At 54.6% G+C, this 17,066-nt stretch overlaps 6 protein-coding genes across 6 annotated transcripts; 3 read left to right on the plus strand and 3 right to left on the minus strand.

Annotated features, from left to right (window-relative positions):
* Window positions 1-63: 63 nt before the first annotated feature.
* B0T26DRAFT_644370 (WD40-repeat-containing domain protein) lies at window positions 64-2,234 on the minus strand (the record flags this gene model as incomplete). The annotated part of the gene is made up of 5 exons (XM_060437627.1): window positions 64-297; window positions 354-824; window positions 876-1,767; window positions 1,841-1,922; window positions 2,099-2,234. The coding sequence occupies 5 exons, from the start codon at window positions 2,232-2,234 to the stop codon at window positions 64-66; spliced, it is 1,815 nt and encodes a 604-aa protein (XP_060299032.1).
* Window positions 2,235-5,876: 3,642 nt separating this feature from the next.
* B0T26DRAFT_249809 (uncharacterized protein) lies at window positions 5,877-7,334 on the minus strand. The gene is made up of 3 exons (XM_060433989.1): window positions 7,154-7,334; window positions 6,706-7,095; window positions 5,877-6,567 (listed from the first exon to the last, which is right to left on the minus strand). Exons 1-3 carry the CDS (start codon window positions 7,241-7,243, stop codon window positions 6,058-6,060), a joined length of 990 nt encoding a protein of 329 aa, XP_060299033.1. The 5' UTR covers window positions 7,244-7,334; the 3' UTR covers window positions 5,877-6,057.
* A 3,255-nt stretch (window positions 7,335-10,589) lies between these two features.
* Window positions 10,590-11,596, plus strand: B0T26DRAFT_674722 (uncharacterized protein; the record flags this gene model as incomplete). Its single annotated transcript, XM_060439741.1, has 4 exons — window positions 10,590-10,836; window positions 10,895-11,020; window positions 11,081-11,320; window positions 11,394-11,596. 4 exons carry the CDS (start codon window positions 10,590-10,592, stop codon window positions 11,594-11,596), a joined length of 816 nt encoding a protein of 271 aa, XP_060299034.1.
* Window positions 11,597-12,657: 1,061 nt separating this feature from the next.
* Window positions 12,658-13,796, plus strand: B0T26DRAFT_674723 (uncharacterized protein; the record flags this gene model as incomplete). Its single annotated transcript, XM_060439742.1, has 2 exons — window positions 12,658-12,911; window positions 13,013-13,796. 2 exons carry the CDS (start codon window positions 12,658-12,660, stop codon window positions 13,794-13,796), a joined length of 1,038 nt encoding a protein of 345 aa, XP_060299035.1.
* A 966-nt stretch (window positions 13,797-14,762) lies between these two features.
* B0T26DRAFT_642576 (uncharacterized protein) lies at window positions 14,763-15,197 on the minus strand (the record flags this gene model as incomplete). The annotated part of the gene is made up of 1 exon (XM_060437455.1): window positions 14,763-15,197. One exon carries the CDS (start codon window positions 15,195-15,197, stop codon window positions 14,763-14,765), a length of 435 nt encoding a protein of 144 aa, XP_060299036.1.
* Window positions 15,198-15,944: 747 nt separating this feature from the next.
* B0T26DRAFT_674725 (ribosomal L28e family protein) lies at window positions 15,945-16,650 on the plus strand (the record flags this gene model as incomplete). Its single annotated transcript, XM_060439743.1, has 5 exons — window positions 15,945-15,990; window positions 16,054-16,148; window positions 16,201-16,224; window positions 16,295-16,419; window positions 16,479-16,650. 5 exons carry the CDS (start codon window positions 15,945-15,947, stop codon window positions 16,648-16,650), a joined length of 462 nt encoding a protein of 153 aa, XP_060299037.1.
* Window positions 16,651-17,066: the final 416 nt, after the last annotated feature.

The following is a 17,066-nucleotide window of genomic DNA, read 5'->3' on the forward strand; positions in this document are numbered from 1 at the left end:
GCCATGGCTCTGACGGTTGGTGCCCTGCGCCCGCTATCGTCCATTCAAATGTTGCTGCTGTTCCTAAGATTGTTGTACACGATGGTACGACCAGATTCGGGCCTTCATATCACCGGACCCCGTCGCAAAGAAGCCCCCAGTAGGACTGGGAGCAACTGAGATGACCGAATTCTTATGGCCTTGGAGCATCAGCTGCGTGAGGCCGGTGCGAGGGTCCCAGAACTGGACGCCTCGGTCCTTGGAGCCCGAAAGCACCCACTGAGCATCGGGCGTAAGCGCGACGCTTAGAACAAAATCCTGCAATGATGGCGTTAGTAGGCTTCCAAAAAACGAGCACAAAATTGAGTGCTTACCCTGTGTCCCTCGAAGGTCTTGATACACCTGCCACCCTTAAGTGGTGTGGGTTGATTCATGCCACGAGGGGCGCTCAGCTCCCACATCTTGATCGTCTTGTCCAAACTACCGCTAACAAGATCACGGCCATTAGGGGAGAATGCAACGCTGTACACACTGTCCTTGTGTCCATCGGGGCCTTCAAGTCGCTCGAGCAAGTATCCCATCTTGATATCCCAAACCCTCACGCTCTTGTCGAGCGATCCAGCAGCGACAAGTTTGGCGTCTGGTGAGATGGCAACCGTCGTCACTCCGTCTTCGATCGAGAGCGTCAGGGTATTGAGGCCCGTCTCGATATCCCAGATCCTGACAGTGCGGTCGCCACTGCCGGAAGCGATGGTACGACCATCGCGGGCAAAGTCAAGCGAGTAAATATCCTGCTCGTGACCCTGGAAAGTGTTGCGGATGGTCCTCTGAGCAATATCCCAGACCTAAACAAGTTAGTAGCTAGATCTGAGAGTAAAAGTTCGAAGGCTACATACTCTAATCAACTTGTCCTCGGCACCAGTGGCAAGATACTTGCCGTCTGGGCTGAAGCAAACGCTCCGGATATAGAGGTCACCATTCAGATCAATATTCTCATCCTGGAGAACACACATCTTCTCGCCTGTCTGAACATCGTAGATCTGAGCAGATCTGTTGCAGCCGGTTGCAACCCACTTGCCGTCAGCACTGAACCTAACGCAGCATACAACGCTCTCGTGCACGAGAGTGTGAACCAGATCCACATCCAGCACGCGCGGCACGGACTGGTTGAAGATGACCCACCAATCCTCGCGGACCTTTTTGATATGGTTCGGAAGACGGTCCGGGTCCAACTCGCTTAGGGAGTTTCCGGGCGGGGGAGGCGGAGGAGGGGCATGTTGCGACATCCGAGCATGGTCTGGGGTAGGATGCGTGGGCACCTGAGGGGACTGGCCAGGCCCGTTATATGGAATAGGAGTGTTGATCTGAGGGGTGGCTGGGCCGCCAGCGGGAGGCCTCCCGATGGGTGGTCGCTTGTTGCCTCCGGGTCCCGGGGAAGCGGTGCTCTGTGGGGGCTGCGAGGGGAAGCTTCCCGGCGGCGGTCCCTGGGGATACTGCTGCTGGAAAGGAGGTTGCTGGGACGGAGGAGGTGGCGGCGGCGGCGGGCCTCCAAGTCCGGGCGGTGCGGGCGGCATGTGAGCAGGTTGCTGCTCTTGCTGGGGCGGCGGCGGGGGAGCCAGTCCTTGGGTGCCTTGCCCGGCCATTATCGCGCCAAATACATTACTGCCCATACCGATAGAAGGAGGCTGCTGCGAGGGGCCTCCATGCTGCGGGGGCGGGTTCATGCCGCCTGGCGGGCCACCGCGAGCATCGAGCTGACGGCGCAACATGGCGAGTTCCTCCTCGTACCTGGTGGGATACGTGTCAGCCAATGCGCTCCGGCAGACGCGACATGGATGGGAGTAGCTGAGAGTCGACGTACTTTTGCTTCAGAGTAACCTGAGCCTGTTCCATGTACTGGACTCTCTCACGGATACTCTGCATCTCGTTCACTTGATCTCGAACTATATAACAGGCGGGCGGTTAGTTGATTGGATGGACGACTGGCCAAAAAGCTGAAAGTCACGCGATCCGGCCAGGAAAACAGCGGAAAACACAATATCTCTCTCCGCTGCAAGGCATGCCCGGCAAGGAAGAATGAATGAACATGGACGGCGGGGTTGCAGGGCAGGGCGCTTACGTTGATGCTCGTAGGTCTCGCTCTGGCGGGCGTAGACCTCGAATTCGCCGCGGATTTGGTCAAGGAGCTCGTTGAGGCGAGCACCGCTCCCGTTGACAGGGGGCGGCATGCCGCGATGCCCCGGGTACATCGACATAGTGTCCAGTCGGGTTCTTTGTGCCCTCTTACTTCTCTAGGTTTTGGTGCGCGGCGATTGGATTGCCCGAGAAGGGTGCCGCGATGGTGCCGATTGAGCAGTGTGATGCCCTGTTGTGGAGGTTGATGCGACGTAGGCCGTGTTGGCGGGTTGGTGGGCCGGTTGGCTAGGCGTGGGCGTGGGCGTGGGCGCGGGTGTGGGAAATTTTTAAACACGAGGGCAGGGCAGCCTCAATCCGAAACTATCAGCTAGACGCGCGCGCGCAACAATGGTGATGCGAAAATGTGCACGTCTCGGCCGGTACTGGATGCACAGCGCTCGATGGCGAGGCCCCCGATGAGAGCTGCACTGCGAGTCGATGTTTTAAGATGGATGGGGGGAGGGGACGAAACAACGGTAACGGGGTCAAAAGAGTTGTTGTCGTGACGGGAGGAAGAAGAGCGAAGAGGGAGCGGAGGGGGCGGCTGTATCTTTGGGGAAAGGTAATCTGCTACTAGTCAAACTACCGCTACCCAGGACAATCATCCACCGAGAAAAAAAGGTACTTGTGCGTTGCGGCAGGAGCCACTTGGGATGTGGCAGGGACCAGGACCAGAGTCATATGCGGCGCTAGAGGGAAGCAAGCTAAGTGGGTCTGCGAAGGAGAATAGGCCGCTGCGGGTCCCCGAGTCGGTGCGCAGGCAGGCAGTCTGAGCTTTCCGTTCTGGAAAGGAGGGATCAGGGTGGTGGAGAACGCGGGAGTGCCGAGCTTCACGCGCTGCAGGCCCACGCCAGATAAATGCACCCCACACAGTTGACCGTTAAATGTTTTGTTTCCCAAAAGGCCCTCCTCTTTTGCCCCCTTCTCCTCTGCCTTCGAGCCACCACCGCGCAATAGCCAAGGTCCACCGACGGATACTTCGATTGGTTACCTTATGTCCTTCTGGCTTCGCCGCACTTATTATTTCTTTCTTTCCCCTTGACTTTATCTTATGTCATTTCGTCCAAAGGTGACGCCCTCGTACGTGACTTCAATGTGGTGTGGTTACGAGTCACGGCCCCTGGGTTACGGGTATATAATTGAATATAATCAATTCCGACAGGTTGCTCGGCCTACTAGGTACCTATGGATTTGTTGCGACGCCTGTGCTGATCCGAGGGCTTCGTAGCCTCGACCACATTAGGCGTATGTATCCCTTACCTTTAGCATTCTTGCTTGTGCTTAGTCGTTGGGTTTCCGAAGTCTATTGCTCCCGAAAGGTGAACTTGAAACCGTGCGGCTCGAAGGGCGCACTGCCCGCACTGCGCAGGGGCGGCACGAGATACGGAGGAATTGAGGGCAACATGACAAAATGCACTTCTGCGTTTCGGGCCCGGGCTTATTAACACCTCAGCACGGCTATGTCTGTCCAAACAGATCAATTATCCGGCCCGTGAAGGTTGTCTGTCTGTCTACAAGGCAAACTTGGCCGGCATGTCTGGTATCCATCCTCGGCAGGCCTGTCACGTCACCCGGCGGCACCTTAGCACCCCATCCTCCATCAAGGTGCAGGACACATCGCACTAACCATCCCGTCTTGTCGCCTCATCCATTCAGACGTTCCCCAACAACGCCTCTGTAGCCCAGCTCTCCACGCACCGCACCCGAGGCGGGTGGGAGGGGGGTGGGCGAGTGGGTGAGTGGGTGGTGGGGGGCCAACCAGTACTATAGTAGCTAATAACATCAGTTCCCGTTTTGGCATGCCTGCCCGTGCTTTCTATCCTCTCGCCGCTTCTCAACCGGGCTCTAACTGGTCCGCCTAGGCACGGTACTAGGCGAGCATAGTTTTGGGGGCGGGCCGGAAAGGGCTTTTATGCTTGCCTGCCTAGTTGCCTACTATGTACATGCAGCAGCCTGCAGCTCTTCTCCCCGGAGGTCAACAAGTTGCATGTGCAGCAGTGGCAGTCCCATACCATGCCTTACTTAGGACCTAAGCCCGGCTAGCGCCTTTTCCCTTTTCGCACTCCCTGCTCGCCTTGTTTCCCCTGCCACACGCAACACAACCTTGTCCCCACTCGAGGTTCGGCTGATGGCGACTGCACGAGAGGTGAAAAAGATTAAAAATCGCCAGCCCCCGCCCCCCAGCAGCCTTACGTTCAAACAGCCTCCAAGCCCGTGCTTGTCATCAGCCGCAGCAGCAGCAATCGGCAGGCACCTGGGCTAGACTGACCTGACACCAGTGCTTGCCTCCCTTGCGTACCTAGGCTGTCGGGGAACCGCATTAACGAGCTTGTGGCCCTAAGCCGCCGCGACGCTGTACATATCCAGTACTGTCCGCATATGCGTGCGTCTCATTGCATGCATGCGGTGTGTGTGTGTGTGTGTGTGTGTGTGTTCAGCGCGACAGGTTAGTTGGTTGTTTGGTCGGTGAGACAGACAGGCAGACGGTGCCAATCAGGCTCGACTTGGGAAGATGTTTTGGACGAGTCGTCCCCCGGGCTGGAACATCACCTCTCCCACCACTCGACCAACTCGGGACCATTTTCCCGCAGTCTTGGCGTAACCAGGTTTCTTCTATTCTCTCGATACATCATAAAATCCCGCCCGTTAGTTGCGGGGGTGACTCCGAGTCTCTCACCGCGAGAGGCATCTTACTTTGCGTGCTAGGTTTTCCGTGCATATCTCCTCGCCTTGCATGTGCTGCGGGCAACCAGTTGTCTGTAAAGAATTACAGAATCCACAATTTATCAAGGCCAAAACCTAGACAGGTTGGCATTAAAGGACAAACTGAATGGGTGTCTCCGCCGAACCCTCCTCTACCACGTAATACACGTGGCATCCCTGCGTGCCTAGTGCGCATTTGGTTTACTACTAGTGCTAGTTCTACTATATATAAGAATTGTGCGACTGTTTAAAAAGCATCGTGCCACGAAAAAAGGTTTCATGAAACACTCACCTGGGGCTGTCATTTATTTATTATTCATGGGCGCCAAGCCGTAAAATCGGTGGACTGACACCACTCCACGGTAAATAGTTTACATGCCCTACTTACAAAACCCTGTAAGATTCCCTGTCTGTAACTTCTAACTTCTTTTGCGATCGACTTCAAGGGTATGAGACGAGGCTTATATGGAAGGTATTTACAATGCTCTGATAAATATTTCGAGGATCAAAACGAGGGCAGCCTGCAATGGTGTACGCCGTACGCCGTACCTAATCCCACCCCAGCCGATAATCAATGCCGATAATAATCACTGCGTCGTCAAGAAAACTTAGAGCATGGCTGGATATCCGAAGTAGGTAATTAAATAAGCCAAGTTATGAATACATATACATACGGAACACCCCCCCGGAGGACCAGCCCCCCGGACGTCGATCCCCACGCAAACCAAGGAAACGCCAAGCAGATGATGACACGAAACAACGACCAACGACCAACGACACCCAAAACCAAGTACCAACTCACCTTCAGGTTACGAGCGAGGTGGGAAAAAGGACTCTAATTTTTTTTCAGCACCCGAGGCATATGTACAGTTCAGAGTTTTCCATGGGGCAACAAAAGAAAAAGAAACAGAAGCCATCGCCTAAACACCTGAGAAACCCGAGAAATGTTCCAGCCAAAGATAATATAGTATAAAAAATAAGACTTAGTTAAAAGTCAAGCTCAGTCCGGATTGCCATAGCGTCCAGCCCGATCCCTTCACCGGCCCGGCATGTGTAGGGTGAGACATGCGAAGACGAGACGAGGCGAGGCGAGGGGGACTAGTAAACTACCTAGTTTTACAACGCAGCAACAAGGAGTACAAAGAATAACAGGAAGCAAGCCGATAGACTGCCGCCTAACTATATATAGTACTGCAACGCTTAGTTGCCGTTGCCCTTCTTAGGCTTCTGGCCCTTGTGGTGTCTAGCCTCAAGCTCCACGTCACGAGCCTCGACGTCACTGACATCACGCTCCTCGACATCATCAAAGTGGTGCTCGTCATCGGAGACATCGCGAGCTCCTTTGTTGTTATTATTGTTGTTGGTCTTGGGCTTCTGTCCCTTGTGGTGCCGGGCCTCGATCTCGACATCGCGAACCTCAACGTCACTGGTGTCACGCTCCTCAACATCATCGAAGTGGTGCTCGTCATCGGAGACATCTCGAGCTCCCTTGTTGTTGTTATTGTTGGCCTTGGGCTTCTGGCCCTTGTGATGTCTGGCCTCAATCTCAATGTCGCGAGCTCCCTTGTTGTTATTGTTGTTGGCCTTGGGCTTCTGGCCCTTGTGGTGCCTGGCCTCGATCTCGACGTCACGAGCCTCAACCTCAATATCGCGAGCACCTTTGTTGTTGTTGTTGTTGCCCTTAGGCTTCTGGCCCTTGTGGTGCCTGGCCTCGATCTCGACATCGCGAGCCTCAACATCGCTAACGTCACGCCCCTCGACATCATCAAAGTGGTGCTCATCATCGGAGACATCACGAGCTCCCTTGTTGTTATTGCCCTTGGGCTTCTGACCCTTGTGATGCCTGGCCTCGATCTCGACGTCACGAGCTTCAATTTCGGCATCGCGGGCTCCCTTGTTGTTGTTGTTGCCCTTAGGCTTCTGGCCTTTGTGGTGTCTGGCCTCAATCTCAACATCGCGGGCTCCCTTGTCGTTGTTATTATTGGCCTTGGGCTTCTGGCCCTTGTGGTGTCGGGCCTCAACATCGCGAGCTCCCTTGTTGTTGTTGTTGTTGTTGTTACCCTTGGGCTTTTGGCCCTTGTGGTGCCTGGCCTCAACATCGCGGGCTCCCTTGTTGTTGTTGTTGTTGTTGCCCTTGGGCTTCTGGCCCTTGTGATGTCTAGCCTCGATTGCTGGAACATCACCAACAAAGGGCAGAGCCACGGCCACAGCCGGGCCAAGGATGGCAAGAGCGGAGCCCTAGTCAACTGTTAGCTTTGAAAGGTCTACAAGAGGGACACGTCAGGAGAGAACTCACAGCTCGGGTCAGGGTCGACACCTGGAAGGCGACGGCCGAAGACGCGGCAATGACTCCAACAAGGAACTGTCCAAAGGTAGGGGCGTGCATCTTGAATAAAACGTGCTGGCCGGCAGCGGAGAAACGTAAATAAAGAGTGGAGATAGAAGCGAAGAAAGAATGACCTGCAAAATGCCAAGGAAGTGAAGGCGGATAGACACCAAGACCCAATACCTCATGGCCTGACGGAGACCTAGTTACTTTATAGACTTGGCTTCGAAGGCGCTCCCTACCTCAGGAAGCCATGACGCTAGGTTCAGGAGTGGTCGATGGGTGACGGAGCACGAACGTGCCTCTCCTGAGTCCTGGCTCGCTCACAGGAGCCCCCTTCATCAGCAACACTTGTTGCCGATATCCGCGAGCCACCAATCGGTCGACGGTTACGGTGAACATACCAAGCCGGCGAAACCTGATCGACAAAGCTGTGGAGCACATCCAGGTGGTGAGGCGCGTCTCACGATGCCGGACTGCAGACGAACTGCAGACAGACGGCTGGGTCTCATTGCGGGCTAGTGTTTGAGCGGGGATGGGATAGCACTGGCACACGAGGGCTCGACTTAGGATAGACAAGGAATGGACAGAATAGACTAGTGTGGAGTCTGGGAGGGATGCCCAGACGAAGCCCGCCGGGCACTACCCCGGACCTGGACTAGTATGCCAGCCAGCTAAGCATTCACCGTGATTACCCATTGTCGGCGCTTCTCATTGCCTACCCTGAGTCTTTGACCAAGCTTTGAGGCGTGTGGCCACACCGTGTCTTGGCAAAGTGTTACAGGGTCAGGCTGACGGAATCCTGGCGATCAGATCGAGGCCCAAGGCAGGTGGACCCGGGGGAGGGCCAGCAGGACTGAGAGCGAGCCACGAACAGTTTCTGGCTGGGCCAGTTAGCGTCATCTCGCCGTCAACCGCCCGGGGGGCGTGTGGTGTGTGCCAGGTGTCTGTCTGTGCCTGAACAAACCCCGGCATACACGGCACAAGATGGACATTCCCCCAGATCAAGATCGGGGTGAGTGCTTGGCGCGGCTACAGTTGCTTTCCTTTCTTCTCTCCCATCCTCAGCTAGAATCACCGGTCATCGACGAGATTCTCGCAACGATCCGGGCTCTCGGCTGAATTACTAGAGATCCGTCGAGTCTTCTCGCGTTTTGTTGCTAGCTGTTGGCTGGCCGAACTCGATCGACACGGGAATGCCGTCGTCGCAAGTCCTGAGGCATAGACTGACCGAGTACGATCTCCTAACCGAGGATGAAGTTTTGGGATTCTCCGTTCTTATTTTGGTAACGCTGTGTTTGAGCGTAGTCTGGGGCATGGCTTCGTTTAAAGTACCGTAGTACCTTAGCTTTGGGCGAGCCTGTGCGGCATGAATGGCAAGCGATGGATGGGATGGGATGGGATGGAATGGATGGGATGGATGCATGTTGCTAGAAATGGATGCCGCTATAGGAGAAATGGCAGCTGAAAGCAATCGTCGCTCGTCTGCACTTGCCCGCAATTGTTGGCCGCCTCAGCTTGGCAAGAGCTTGTTTGTTGGTGGACCTACGGGCTGGCTTGGCGGGAATTCCCCCCCCCCCGGAGTGTTCCCAGCCGCTCTGCGAAACCAGGGACCTACGGTGACACAAAACTAAAATGGACGCTGCATGTATTTGGACCAGTAACGACGCATATTTTCGTTGCGCAATACGTCTGTCGAGACTGCAGTTCGTATTTCAAATACACGACCTTTCACTTATCTCGTTCATACATACAAAGACCTGCCTATATGCCCCGTTTTACTGGGATACGAAGTATAGTGTCTTGTGGCGACTAGCCCAACCATGAATGACTCCTCCCGTTATCCACCAGAGAAGAGGGTAGACTATAGAGCCTCTAGGATATGTTCGTACCTAGCTAAGACGAGCATCTGATGCGAAACTACAAAGAGCTACCGATGAGAAACTACCTAGCGTAGTGTACTGAAGCGAAGTTACAGGTAGGTATGGCCTACCGGGTGCCCTAGTCTTTGTATCCGCGGAACTAAATACGACCTACCTACCACATCTAGACGACCATCTGGGTAGCTGTGGCCGTGGTCCTCGCTTCCAGTGCCTCATTTTTGGCCATCCGACCTCGTCTTATAATTCATGTTCTTTAGAAGTCGAGTGAGATCGGACAATGAAACAGGGCCGTTCGATCACGATTACTGTACCGCCAAGATTCAAGCCGGTTAGAAAATAAGAACAAACCCCATCAGGACTACCTTGGCAGCTCCAGACAGCTCAGTTCAGAGGCCGGAATGAATGGCACATTATGTGACGGCCAGGCTGGCTAAAACCTTCCAGACCCCTTGGCGGCTCTAGAATTGCCGTTTGCGGTTTTTTTCTCCCAACGTAATGTTAATCGGGCTACCTATGCTTGCACAGCTCCCCTGTTGTTGCGCCTCGGAAAATACCACTTAGTCGAGGTCAAGGCAGCATTCATCTCTTATCTTATCTGAGACGCACCATAGTTCCAGCTTCTAGTCAAGCCAGGGCGATGAAACCAATCCTTGATCCCCTGACTCTGTGCACCGCTCGCTTTGATGGCTGAAACATGTTTGAGGCTTGGCGAAGGCGTCAAAAGTTTCCTTCCCCAGCTTTTCGAGTTTCACCTGTGGACCGCTTTACCCCCGTAAGCGTCTGCTCGCTTTGAGCATTGAAGCCTGGTAAGGAAACCAACAGACCCTTCTCTATTGGTATGCTCCCGTCGTCGAACATAGAATTACGCAATACAAACCCCATGTTGTTCTTGTCCGGCTGCAGCGCAGTGATTGCAATGCAGCATCGTGCCCGTGCCCTGCAGTGCCGTGCAGCGCGTGTTGTGCAGCACAGTGCTCCCCTCGATTGGGACGAGAACCAATGCATTGCCCTCCTATTCCATGCCGCCGCATCTTGACGTTGCTAGGCCAAGACTCAAACACGCGAGCCAGCCAGGGCAGCCCTGTCACCCTTGGCTCGTAGTGGTAGCCCGCCCGACCCAAGGTACCGTTAGATTTTGTCTGATGTCTCCTGTTCCCACATAGACGGTTTCGAGAATGAACCAGGGCGTTCATTTCGCCTAGACATTCCCTTTTTCTCGTGCTCTGCTCTGCTCTTGATTTTCATTTGCTCTCGATCCTATGCTGATCGGGCTTGTCCTATCGCACCTAGAGTTCCATTGAGTGAGTCCATCGACCAGATCCCCCGCTGGGCATCTACCGTTGAGCCTGTTGCTGATCCCTTGGCCCAGTTTCTTTTCGCCCACTCTCTTTCACCCAGTTTCCTCTCCTTGTTGCATCTACGGGCAGGTACCTGGTGTGCTATTCTTCGCGTCTTCACTGGTGAAGATTGCCTTGTAATATTTTTATTTTCTATCTTCTCATCCAAGCTTCCGGTCCTTTACAATGCCAAACGACTACCATTCTGTGCCTCTTGACGAGGAAGAGAGCGTCAATGGCTCAACAGAGAAGACACCCTGGCTGTCAGGGAGCAGGAAGACAGGTTCTGGGCCAGCAAGACCGTTGCAATCGCACTGGATATGGCTTGTTCATGCCTTGCTCTTGTCCGCCTCAGTGACTCTATTCACACTCTCGTTTTGCGTAAAATCAGCGAATCCGTCAACACACCTCCTAGACCACATTTCCACATACTGTAGGCTTTTCTCGCTCTTGGTCTCGTCCTCAAGTTCTTGGGCTAACTCTTTCAACAGCTCCGCTGTTCCCTGCCGTCAAGTATGAGCTGAACAAGTTTACTCTCGCGCCTATCCCGAAAGGCTCGCCATATGCGGGCTACGGTCCTGCTGTGGACGACGCGTGGAACGTCATCGCCAATGACAGTAAGCATCATTCTCACGATCTGAGCCGAAATGAACAACAGCCGCTGACATAGATATAAGTTGGCGACATTATGATCACAGAGGAGGAGAGACTCAAGCTGGGATTGTCACCAGACTCGCTCAAGATCCAAGACCCCAGGACAGGCAAATGGGGCTATAGAGCTGGCGTTGAGGTTTTCCATCAGCTGCACTGCCTCAACCTCCTAAGGCAGGCGATATACAGCGATTATTACGGCCAGAAGGAGTTAGGCGGAGATGTCGGGAACGCGGATGGCCCGGAGGACCTCTTCGGTCACGTCGGTACGTATAGCGATGGATGAAGATTGCCAATCGCCGTTAAACGTAAGTTGCTAACATTTGTCACCCCCCGTAGATCACTGCATCGAGGCGATTCGAGAAAACCTCATGTGTCAGAGCGACGTGAGCGTCTTCACATTCAAGACGTTCCCCGAGCTGGCGGACGAAGGCATCGAAGGCGAGTGGCCCGACTTCCAGATCAACCACATGTGCAGGAACTTTGAGGCCATCAGGAAGTGGAACAACGACCACGTCGTGGCGTGGGACCATGATGTATAAATGGCTTCAGGGCACCGGACGATACTCCGAGTCCCGGACATGCCGGGATGGGATGAAAGGATCTGTAGGTAGCGGCTCTGCAGCTAAACCCGCCGGCTCCCTTGGCGTTCGACCAGTAAAAAGAAATAGAGTTTCAAGCACATCTGTTTAGAGTTTTCTTGGTATTTAAATATGGTAATTCATCTGTTAAAACTGCCCAAACCTGAGGTGTTCGTATTCGGATTGCCTCGTCATGTGAGTGGGGCGATCGGAAGGTGCCTGGCGGGGATTCGATAAGTCCGGCGGGGATTCGAGGCACATGGAACCTCGCCACAAGTGGATAACCACGCCATTCCGTGCATCGGCATCGCTGTGCCTCCGAGAAACAGGAACGCGAGCACGGCGAATCAAGAAGCTCGATTGGGAGATCCACCTCGAATTTTAGAATTTTGTTGCACGATTTCTGAACCCGAACGTGCGTGCGACAGCTGTTTAGTCAGGAACTGGCGCGTCTAGGGACGGGATTTTCGTCTGAACTGGCAAATTTGCAAACTGGCGGGGAATAGGAGGCACGTTGGCGGTCTAAGATAGGGACTGAGCATGCCTTACTTAAAGGGAGGGTCGGGTTGCAGCAGAGGAATCAATCCTCATGAGACACCACTCGGAGCTGTCGTTGATGCTCCACTGCTTCTGCTGCTGCATTGCCTTTCTTTGTAGCCCCAGGATTTTGCGGCAATTGGATAGTCCCATTTGTTGACGCTTCACTGCCCAGCTAGTAGCACATCCCCTGGACCCCTAGTTTGCCGGGCGATTCAGAGCCGGGAGGGGGCCATCTGGAAATTGCGAATACGGAACCGAGTCTGAATTATTAACTGGCGACTGCCCGCCCGCCTGCCCACCAGTCGCGGCAAAATCTTCGGCTGCCTCTTTCCACCGTTGCGCAACCTGAGAGAACTTTGACCGCCACCTAGTGCTGTCAAGTCAGATCGTCGCGCCTGGAAAGGCCATTGTCAACTGCACGCCTTTTTCGCATCCGGCCCTTCAATTCTCTTGACAGTTTTTCGCCCGTCTATCCTTCCAAGATGGATGTTATCCTCGAGGTGACGGACACGTTCCTGTTCGACTATCTCTACGCCTGGGCACTGCCGGTGAAGCCCGCCCTGTACGACTTTGACCAAGGCGCGCTCGCCAACGGCACCGCCTCGGCTCTGTCAACATGGCAGCACAAGCCTGCGACAACCTTTTTCACCTTTGAGCCATCACAAGCCGCCTATTCGAGCTCCTTGAACAGAGACAACATCATCCGCCAGTCCTTTTCACTGTTTCTCATACTATGGTACGTACGCCCCAATTCCGAGTCTTCTGTTATACTCGCCATGCCGTGAGGCATGCGTGGCGGGGGCGCGGCGGGAATTTTGACTGACTCGAAAACAATAGGCTCTTTGGCCTCGTTACTTACTTCGGCTTCTCTACTCTCTCCTACATATTCGTCTTTGACAAGAAAGGGATGGACCACCCCAAGTTCCTCAAGAACCAGGTCTCAATGGAGATTGCTCAGGCCAACTGGGCGCTGCCGGGCATGGCGCTGCTTACGTTCCCGCTCATCGTACTCGAGTGCCAGGGCTACAGCAAGCTCTACGACCGGTCGGCCGACGGTCCCGGCTCGTGGTACGACTGGTTCCAATTCCCGCTCTTCCTGCTGTTCACGGACTGCGGCGTCTACTGGATCCACCGGAGCCTGCACCACTCGTCCGTGTACAAGTACCTGCACAAGCCGCACCACAAGTGGATCATGCCGACGCCCTACGCCAGCTATGCCTTCCACCCCGTCGACGGCTTCGCGCAGAGCATCCCGTACCACGTGTTCCCCTTCATCTTCCCGCTGCAGAAGCTGGCGTACGTCGGCCTGTTCGTCTTCATCAACTTCTGGACCATCATGATCCACGACGGCGAGTACGTCAGCAACAACCCTATCATCAACGGCGCCGCCTGCCACAGCGTCCACCACTTCGCCTTCAACTACAACTACGGCCAGTACACGACGCTGTGGGACCGCCTCGGCGGCAGCTACCGCGAGCCCGACCAGGACATGTTCAAGAAGGAGAAGAAGATGAGCAAGAAGATGTGGGAGAAGCAGGTTACCATTATGGAGGAGCTAGTCAAGGACGTCGAGGGCGAGGACGACCGCGTCTACCTACCAGAGGACAAGAAGTCGCAGTAGAGACGAGAGTCGGTCCCACAAAAACGGCGTTTGCCGGTTCTTCATGCCGCCCCCGCGGACTTTCGCCATGGGTGGCTAGCTAGCCAGCCGGCCGAATGACGAGCACCACGAGATAATGGAGGATGGTTGGCGACAGGGAGAGGATCGTTGGTCGACACGTTCATAGCTGCATTTTAATCGTATATACTTCATCCTGTCTCGAGAAGGCAGGGGGCGTTGGAATTTTTTTACTTTCTTTTTCTTTCTTTTGTTGGACACTGGATACGCAGTGTGCCCGTTGGTGGTTTTGGCTAGCGGTGGTCTCGCAGCAAAAACCCAGAACCCGGGCATTATATACTTTTAATACTAGAAACTATCGTCTAACTCATTTTATCTGTACAAAACTGCCCGATTTACTACCGAGCTATACTGGTGTGATTTTCAGTTTCTTCTGTGATACTTGTTTAGACGAACAGCTCAGCCTGAACTGATTTGGTGACTCTGGCTCACTAGCAAAAAGTAGTCCAAAAAAAACAATGAGGTAGAGAGAATAATAAAGTGAGTGAGTGAGAAACAAATAGCCCCAGGTCAGTCTCCAAGAGACCCCTTGATCTGACGCTTCCGAAAAATATAAACGCCCCAAACGCCGTGCAGGACCGCAAGTCCAACCCCATCGGATATGTGCAAACAAAGGAAATGCTAAGGCCATGCCGTACATACAGGATTAACGACCCGGAAAGCCGTGCAGTTGGTGCTTCTGCAGGTCGGAAAGAAACCACCCCTCATCGTGAAGCCCCGATCGTGAAGAGGATTTGGAACACAAGTGGGGGGGAAAAAAGAAATGTCTCCAGTTCGAAGAAAAATAGAGAAACCAGTCTTGTGTGCCATCTCCAGTCCTCCAGCCTCCGGCTCCCTCAAGAACAAGCCTGTTTTGGAACATTTTTTTTTCTCTTTCTGTTTTCTTTTCGTTGGTGCCGTGTCCCCTCGTCACGAGAAGCTGACAAACTTGGGGTCCTTGGGCCGGCCATCGGCGCCGATGCCGTTGGCCTTGAAGCGCTGCTCCATGTAGACGCGGCGGGCCTCGTCGAAGCGCAGGCGCCGCTTCTTCATGATGGTCAGGATCTCGCGCTTGGCCGCGTCGTCGAGCCCCGCGCGCCCGTCGCCGTCCGCCACGTTGCCGCTCAGGTCGAACGTGCTCGACGACAGCCCGGCCTCCATGTCGCCCGAGAACGAGTCGCCGCCGCGCGATGCCGACGAGCCGCCTCCTATTGTTGGCAACTGCGAGTACAGGTATTCGCGCCCCGGTAGGTCGATCCGCGCCAAGGCCTCCTGCATTCTTAGCAACCACCGCACCCGTGTAAGGTACAGGAGCGTGCCGAAGACGATGGTGATGAAGGTGAGAGAGTAGATGATGTACGCCATTTTTCCTGGCTGCTTCTGGTGTCGCGCCTGCGGGAGGGACCGCTTTTAAACGATGCTCGGTTGCGTGTTCGCGCTGCAGGCGAGAAGATGCCCCTAGTCGGCAAAATCAAGGCCGGGAAGGTCTGGGGGTAGCCGGGCTGGATAGTGGCGGCTCCTCGTCGTCACGGGAGTATTTCGGTCGGAGCGACGGTCGCGATCTTCGTGGCCGCGGAGACCTCGGGAGGCCTCGGATGGCCGGCTGGGGCGGGCCCGATGGACGAGAGGAAAGTGGCAAGCCGAGCTATCAAGCGGACAAGCGAAAGGGAAAAAAAGAAGATGCAGCAGTTATTTCGCTGATGGACTTTGGCACATACTACACAGCTGGGCGAGCAACTTCATAGACGGTCCTGCTGGGCTGCTTTAGTAGACGTTTCACGCAACCAGGAGAGGCCAGTGACGCCTGCTGTTGCTAATCGGGGTCGGACTCGTCAGCCAGGAGGCTGTGGCGGTAGGGGGTGCACGGGCCACAACGCTCTGTACCCGTCTGGATCTGGGTCATTTCCTGGATTTTAGCCAGTTTGGCCCGCCAAGACCTTGGGAAGGCTAGTCCGGAAAGAGGATTTTAGGCGAGCCCACATTCATTTTGCGCGCCAAAAATCCAAGGCGTTGAATCCGAAATTCGAGACCCAGACGAACACTTGTAGACGGCTCGACTCTCATCGCCTCACTTTTTGCTTCTAGTTCTCCCGAAGCACATATACCGCCACAATGTCGTTCCCTAACGTTTCCGCAGACCTCATCTGGGAGGTGACCCGTAAGTTCTATTTGTTCCAGCAATGCCAAAAAAATTGCCAGCCCTAACATCAATATCTCGAAGGCAGCCAGAATGCCTTCCTCGTGAAGAGGAAGACCACTGGTGGTCTCCGGTTCTCCCGCGACCCCTACAACTTGGCTAACGTCCACTCGCGCAAGGTACGCCCCGAGATATTCAAGTTTTATAGCAAATAACTGACACGGGAATTAGCATGCTGGTTTCGTCAACGAGAAGGTACGCCGCGCGCGATGTCGACTATTTCAATGCCCCTAATGGAACTTGCGCCTAACAACGATGGGAATAGGCTGTCGGGGTCGTCCCCAATGAGAAGGGCGGCGTTCAGGTCATCACCAAGAAGGCCGGTGCCGGTAACAAGCCCTTGACGGGCCGCTACACCGTCACCTATGGTGGCAACAAGTCTGCCAGAAAGTCAGTAGACGCACCCTACCCTCAGCGAATGGGCGGGAAATACTGACGAATTGGATCAGGACTTACAAGAACATTGCGACTCAGACCGCCAAGTCAGGTTACCGCGCAGACCTCCGCCAGACCGCCGTTGCCCGTGCCAGCGCCATCCGCAAGTCCCAGAGACCTGTCAAGGCCTCGCCCGAGAAGAAGCAGAGGGGCAACGCTGCCAAGAAGGCTGCTGCTGAGAACTAAAGTGGACGACGGTTTCGTTATGGGGTAGGACGTGTCTCGTTGTACTGAGTTGGGAAGCCTCAAAAGAGGCGCATGACTTAGATGGACGGGAGCAATGGGACAAGGCGGGTAGCCAGTTCTTGCATTCGGGGATGGCTACGGCGTTTGATATCTAAACAACACATAATTCAGCGCGTGTCCTTAATTGCAACTAGCTAGAGTGGCAGTGTGGCTCCACGAGCCACTCCAGTCAGTCTGTGGCATCGAGTCCAATGCCAAGCATCAGCTGTACGCAGCCGATTCCCTCGTTCAATGGACAAACGTCGGTAAATGTTTCCAGCATGCTGTTTTTGAAGCGGGTGAGTTAGTGACGCTGCGGGTCTCTTGGCTTGACCCTGCGAATTCCCGATGTTGCCCGATTAGGTACTCCGTACGAA

The sequence above is a fragment of the Lasiosphaeria miniovina genome (assembly GCF_030549165.1).
Source record: "Lasiosphaeria miniovina strain SMH2392-1A chromosome Unknown B0T26scaffold_3, whole genome shotgun sequence".
In the NCBI taxonomy this organism is placed as follows: domain Eukaryota; kingdom Fungi; phylum Ascomycota; class Sordariomycetes; order Sordariales; family Lasiosphaeriaceae; genus Lasiosphaeria; species Lasiosphaeria miniovina.